This window comes from Eriocheir sinensis, chromosome 7 (genome assembly GCF_024679095.1).
Source record: "Eriocheir sinensis breed Jianghai 21 chromosome 7, ASM2467909v1, whole genome shotgun sequence".
NCBI lineage: Eukaryota > Metazoa > Arthropoda > Malacostraca > Decapoda > Varunidae > Eriocheir > Eriocheir sinensis.
Window position 1 is genome coordinate 16,497,781 of NC_066515.1, and position 7,500 is coordinate 16,505,280.

General features: G+C 40.5%; 1 protein-coding gene across 2 annotated transcripts in view; it reads right to left on the reverse strand.

Annotated features, from left to right (window-relative positions):
- The window catches only part of LOC126993261 (glycine receptor subunit alpha-4-like), a 153,303-nt gene that overhangs the window by 17,667 nt on the left and 128,136 nt on the right, over positions 1-7,500 (reverse strand). For both annotated transcript variants that reach the window (XM_050852210.1, XM_050852218.1), the window contains one exon: positions 3,823-3,873. In XM_050852210.1, the coding sequence (XP_050708167.1) occupies positions 3,823-3,873 (51 nt within the window). The remainder of the gene's footprint in view (positions 1-3,822; positions 3,874-7,500) is intronic.

Genomic DNA, 7,500 nt, shown 5'->3' on the forward strand with positions numbered 1-7,500 from the left:
TCTACTGTTGATTGGCACTGTCTTAACTATGCTAGAGGGTGATTGGCGCTCTGTTAGATACGGTAGAGGATGGTTGGCACTCTTCTGACTATGATAAAGACTGTTTTGGATGGCTGGCACTGCCCTTACTATGCCATGGGTTGAGTGGTACTGTACTAACAAAGGTGGAGGTGGAAGTGGCACTACCTTAGATACGAGGAAGCATTGTAAAGGGTCTTGGCACTGCCCTAACTATGATAAAGGCACTGGCTGGGTCCGTTCTAACTGGCACTCTCATACAGTCTCTCATGTATGGTTGGCACTCCTATAACTAATAAAGTGCATAAGTGGCACTCTAGCTAACAAAATATAACTGGCACTCAAATAATCCTGGATAGTTTAATGGATTGGCACGTGCTGGGTCTGTTGTACCTTTGGCACCCTCAAACACAAGGTCATGTAAGGTTGGCACTCTATCTAACAAAATACTGGCACTGAATAGCTAACAAATATCGAGCTGGCACCAGAGCTAACAATATAATGGCACTCCGCATGGCTAACGAAAGAGAACTGGCACTCTCCATAACTAACTATATGCTGGCACTCTCTATAGCCTTCCAAATATTCTGGCAGTCTCTCCAGCTGAATACACAATGGGCCTCAAGTTATTGTTGATATTAATGGTTCTTTCCAAGGGCAGTCAGCCGTGGCACCTGTGATTTACGAGTGACTCCAAATTACCTGTCAGACCTTAATTACAGCCCCTGATCACTGTAATTAAGTGCGTGATCGTGTTTACTTTTGACGATTAGAATTACATTACACTACTTTTAAAAAAGAGATCCGCTAAGTAATACTTGGGTCTCAGTGAATAGGATTGGGTTACTATTTACAATCGAACCCTTTATTCCAATCCTCAAAAAGAACTCACATATAAATAAATCCCTCCTTCACATCTTAACCATATTCTTAATCCTATTCTTCTTGTCCCTATAAACTACATATAAGATTGCGTTACTATTTACAACCAAGCTCTTTATCATGATCCTATTCCACCAAGACAACACTCCGTGGAGCAGTCGTCAGCGTGCCTGGCTGCGACTCCATGGACATGGGTTCGAATCCTGGTCCGGGCAGTCGGCGAGCAGACCACTCCGCTGTTCATCCTTCCTTTCGGTCTGGTGGATGAATATGTACCTGGGACACCTGTGGTAGGTACACTGTGGTAACCCGGATGTCACACTGGCCCTGTGTCCCGCGGTGATGGGCTCCCGCACAGGTTCAAGGACAATGCTTGGAGACGAGCACCGAGGCCACGCGCAGCTGTAGCGTATGTCCCCGCCTTTACCTCTTTCATCTATACTTCTGATCCTATTGAAAGGATTCGTTAAGCTAATCCTACTTAATCCTAATCAGCTGCAACTTCTCTCGCCCCGCGTTCTAATCCTACTTAAGTCCTCGATCCTGTAGTAATTGAAGTATTGATCCTGACACAAGAGACTTAATCCTATCCAAACCAAGCTTTTTGCCTTACCCTAATCCAAGTGCGATGATAGGAAGAGTGCACACACACACACACACACACACACACACACACACACACACACACACACACACACACACACACTCAAGTCCTTTCATAGAGATTCCAATCGCCTTACGAGCCTATTCAAGCCTATCGTAGCGACGGAAGGAGAAAGATTAACAGTTATATCGTGAGAGAGAGAGAGAGAGAGAGAGAGAGAGAGAGAGAGAGAGAGAGAGAGAGAGAGAGAGAGAGAGAGAGAGAGAGAGAGAGAGAGAAAGTTGCCATATATATATATTATTTATGACACACACACACACACACACACACACATACACACACACACACAGATGGAAACGGACACAAGCTGACTATACAGAACAAGATACAGAGTTAATGATGATGATGATGATGATGTTGATGATGTTGATGATGATGATGATGACGGTGGTGGTGGTGAAGGAAGGAAGGAAGGAAGGAAAGATGAATATGATAAGAAAGACATATAGAAAAGAGATACATAGATAGACAGAAAGACAGGAAGGAAGGAAGGAAGGAAGGATAGAAGGAAGGAAGGAAGGAAGGAAAGATAAATATGATGAGAAAGACATATAGAAAAAATAGACGGATAGATAGATAGAAAGACAGGAAGGAAGGAAGGAAGGAAGAAAGGAATTAAAGAAAGGAAGAAGAGAGAAAATAGAAAGAAAAAAAGAAAAGAAAGATAGAGAGATATATAGACTGGAAGAAAGGAAGGAAGGAAGGAAGGGAATGAAAGGGAACGAAAAACATTAGAGAAAAAGACTGAAAAAATAAAGATGAAGAAGAAAAGAAAACAAGAAGGTAAGAAATGAAGAAAAAGCAATATGAATGGAAGACAAAAAGGAAGAACAAAAGAAAACAAAAACAAAAAAAAGAGAATATAAAAGAAGATAAAAAAGGAGAATAAAAAGATTAAAAAAAAACTCTCCCAAAAGTGTAGATTTAAATACCTTCTTAGCATAAACCTTAATTGCTGTCTTCACGCTAAACAGGTGGCATGAAGAAGCTCGTTAAGTAGTTAGGGAGCGGCCAGGTGGAATGAGGTGTGAAATTAAAGGTGATGAAGGAAGGAAGGAAGGAAGGAGGAGGAGGAGGAGGAGGAGGAGGAGGAGGATAAAATGGTAATCAGGAAAGACTAAAATTAGGAAAAATGAAGATAGAATGAATAGGAGAAGAAAAAGGAGAAGAGGAAGAAGAGGAGGAAGAGGAGGAGGAGGAAGAGAAAATGGAAGAATTAAGGATGAACAGGAATGAATAAATGAATGAGTGAGGGAAGGAAGGGAGGAAACGAAGGAAGAAAAAAAGGAAAAAAAACATAAAACAGTAAATTTAAGGAAGAAAGGAAGGAAGAGAGAGAGAGAGAGAGAGAGAGAGAGAGAGAGAGAGAGAGAGAGAGAGAGAGAGAGAGAGAGAGAGAGAGAGAGAGAGAGAGAGAGAGAGAGAGAGAGAGAGAGAGAGAGAGAGAGAGAGAGAGAGAGAGAGAGAGAGAGAGAGAGAGAGAGAGAGAGAGAGAGAGAGAGAGAGAGTAGACTTAGAGAACACAAACAAAAGCACTAACACAATAACACTAACACTAACACCAACATGAACAACAACAACAATATCAACAACAACAACAGCAAAAACAACATCGGGAAAGGCGTTAGAAGCGAAACAAACCAGATCTAAACATCACAGTGAACCTTACGGGGTGTGAAGGGGGGGAGGGGAGAGAGAGAGAGAGAGAGAGAGAGAGAGAGAGAGAGAGAGAGAGAGAGAGAGAGAGAGAGAGAGAGAGAGAGAGAGAGAGAGAGAGAGAGAGAGAGAGAGAGAGAAAGGAAAGAAAGAAACTAGATAGATAGACAGAGATAGAGAGAGGGAGAGGGAGAGAGAGAGAAAAGAAAGAAAAAGAAAGAAAAGATAAATGCAAGAGAGAAAGAACAGAAAGAAAGAAAGAAAATAAAGAAAGAACGAAGGAAAGAAATAAGATACAGAGAGATTGAGAAAGAGGAAGAGTGAGAGAGAGAAAAAGAAAGAAAGAAAGAAAGAAAGGAAAAAACACGTGAGAGAAAACAAAGAAAAAGGAAAGAAAGAAAGAAAGGAGAGAAGATAAGAAATGAAAGAAAAAAAAATACAGAAAGATCAGGTGAGGTCAGGTCAGGTCACATTAGTAGAGGAGGGTCCAGAGGGGTGGTGGAGGGGGGCAGGGATGAGTGCCAAGACGCCACAGAGGGTCACGTAGCCACACGGGGAGGTCACCAACATTGCCGGATGACCTAACATGTAATTCAACCTACCCAGCCGCTTACCAAACTCAGCCCGATGCGGTGAATGGCTTGAGGGATGCGCTGGAAGGGAGACAAGAGAGGGAGTTAGATAAGGTGTAATGATAGTCACCCACGCCCTTACACCCACGCCCTTACACCCATGCCCTTACACCCATGCCCAGACCCTCACGCTTACACCCATAGTTAGAGTTAGATGTAGTGCAAGCGGTTGTTTTGTAGGGCATAAAAGGTTCAGTGTCATGATGTTCTTTAGTGTTAGGGTTCATGAGCTTAAAGTCCATATTTTTAAACGTATCAGTCTCCAATCATGACTATTTTCCAAGCCCCTCACCCTTACACCCATATCCAGGCCCTGTACACACCGTCATCCATACCTTCTTCACCCATGCCTCACCCACGCCCTTACACACATACCTAAGCCCTCTATCCCCACGCCCACACCCACGCCCTGTATACCAACACTCACTACGCCCTTGCGACCAAGACTTTATTCCATCTCAACTTCTTATTCTTCCTTCCTTTCCCTTTCCTTTTCTTCCTTTTCCTTCTCTTCTTCCATTTCATATTACCTCTCCTTCTCTACTCTTCCTTCCATTTCCTTCCCTTCCATTCTCTTCTCTTCATCCACTCTATATCACCTTTCTTGATCTACTCTTCCTTCCCTTCCCTTTAATTCCCTTTCTTCTCTTCCCTTCCCTTCCCTTCCCTTCATCTACTCTATATAACCCCTCTCTCTACTCCTCCTTCCCTTCCCTTCCCTTCCCTTCCCTTTCTTCTCCTCTCCCATTCCCTTCCCTTTCTGCTCCTCTCCCCTTCCCTTCCCTTCCCTTCCCTTCTCTTCATCCATTCTATATAACCCCTCTTTCACTACCTCTCCTTCCCTTCCCTTTATTTCCCTTTCTTCTCTACCCTTCCTTCCCTCCCCCCTTCCCCCCCTTCCTCCCCTTCCTCCGTCGGTCATTAGCAGTGTTTATCTTCCTTTAGTCACGCGATCGTTAAGACTTTATTGTGATTCCTTTGTTTTTTGTTCCTTCAGCTCCGTCGTTTGTTCTCTTTTATGTAACGTTTCTCTCTCTCTCTTTTTTTGTGCTCTGAAAATGGGTGGTGTGGGTTAAGGGCTGGCTAGGGTGGGTTAGGGTGGGTTAGGGTGAGTCAGGGCGTGTAGGGAAGTGCGTGGACCTACACACACACACACGCGGAAACACACACGCACGCATTGACCGGCTCTCTGGTGTGTGGAAAAAGAAACAGAAGAGAAAGCAACCACGATTCTCAAACACGAACACAACCACAGACTGAAAACGAAAGGATAAGAAAGCAAACACGATTCTCAAACACAAACACAGACTGAAAACGAAAGGATAAGAAAACAAACACGATTCTCAAACACAAACACACACTGAAAACGAAAGGATAAGAAAACAAACACGATTCTCAAACACAAACACACACTGAAAACGAAAGGATAAGAAAACAAACACGATTCTCAAACACAAACACAAACACAAACACACTGACTTTGGTGTGTGTGAAAAATGAAAAAAATAAGAAAACAAACACGATTCTCAAACACAAACACAAACACACTGACTTTGGTGTGTGAAAAATGAAAAAAATAAGAAAACAAACACGATTCTCAAACACAAACACAAACACAAACACACTGACTTTGGTGTGTGTGAAAAATGAAAAAAAAAAAACAAACACGATTCTCAAACACAAACACAAACACAAACACACTGACTTTGGTGTGTGAAAAATGAAAAAAATAAGAAAACAAACACGATTCTCAAACACAAACACAAACACAAACTGACTCTTTGGTGTGTGAAAAACGAGGCAGAAGAGAAAGCAACCACAAGTCTCAAACACAAACACAGACTGAGCTGAGTGTGTGAAAACGGAACATACAAGAAAGCAACCACGATTCTCAAACACAAACACAGACTGAAAACGAAATGATAAGAAAACAAACACGATTCACAAACACAAACACAAACACAGGCGACTTTAACGTGTGTGTGAAAACGAAGAGATAAGAAAACAAACACGATTCACAAACACAAACACAAACACGGGCGACTTTAACGTGTGTGTGAAAACGAAGAGATAAGAAAACAAACACGATTCTTAAACACAAACACAAACACAGACTGAGTTGAGTGTGTGAAAAGAAACATACAAAAAGCAACCACGATTCTCAAACACAAACACAGACTGAAAACGAAATGATAAGAAAACAAACACGATTCTCAAACACAAACACAGACTGAAAACGAAATGATAAGAAAACAAACACGATTCTCAAACACAAACACAAACACAGACTGAAAACGAAATGATAAGAAAAGAAACACGATTCTCAAACACAAACACAGACTGAAAACGAAAGGATAAGAAAACAAACACGATTCTCAAACACAAACACAAACACAAACACAAACTGAAAACGAAATGATAAGAAAACAAACACGATTCTCAAACACAAACACAAACACAGACTGACTTTGGTGTGTGAAAAACGAAACATACAAGAAAACAAACACGATTCTCAAACACAAACAAACACGGACTGGCTTTAGCGTGTGTGAAAAACGAAACACACAAGAAAAACAAACACGATTCTAAAACACAAACAAACACGGACTGGCTTTAGCGTGTGTGAAAAACGAAACATACAAGAAAACAAACACGATTCTCAAACACAAACAAACACAGACTGACTTTAGCGTGTGTGATAAAAAGAAACAAGCAAGAAAATAACGACAATACTAAAAAAATAAAAAATGGTTGACTTGACTGCATGATAAAAAAACAGAAGTAATGCAAAGAAATAGAAAAAAAAGAATTAGTAAAAGAAACAAATGAACCACGATTCCCAAATAAAAATAGATAATTGATTGACTGAAACATGAGACATAGAAAAGTATTAATGAAGACAGCCAGAATGCATCAATTAAACGACTGACCAAATTGCAAGTAGAGAAATTGATGAACTGGACGAAATGGGTAAAATTATGCATCATTAAACACCATCATTTCTGAGCCATTGACAAGACTAGAGCTCAATTGTACAAGAACTTTGATGGATTGGTAAGAGAAAAACACACAGATCATTGTAATATTTTCCCATAGCAGGTTAAAAGGATAATAGAGCTGCATATGAAGTTAGATAGAAAAGGAAGAACACTAGATCACATAATATCCGTTTAAAAACATGAGATAGAGGAAATATATAGCAACTTGCATTAAAGGAAACTGATAGAAGATATTAAGGCAAACTAGATCAATACAGCACTCTTCCCAGATTAAGTTAGAAGCATATTATGGCAAGTTGCATTAAAAAAACTGATAGAAATTGAGGAAAAATACAGATCAAATAGAGCAAGTTAGAAGATATATATATGACAACTTGCATTAGAGAAAACGGATGGAAATTGAGAAAGATAAAAATATAATCATACAGTATTATCTTAGATTGAACTACACACATACACAAAAAGTTAGTCTCTCCTGCACTCTCTCCTAAAAATTCATGAGAGAGAGAGAAAAAAGAGATAGAGAGAACTATAAATACCAAACAGTTTATGCCTTAGAGATTATGGAAAGAGAGACATGAGAGAAAACAGAGATAGAAACAGATTATAACAGGCATAAGCGGGCCCCCAGTCTTCCTCTTCTTCCTCC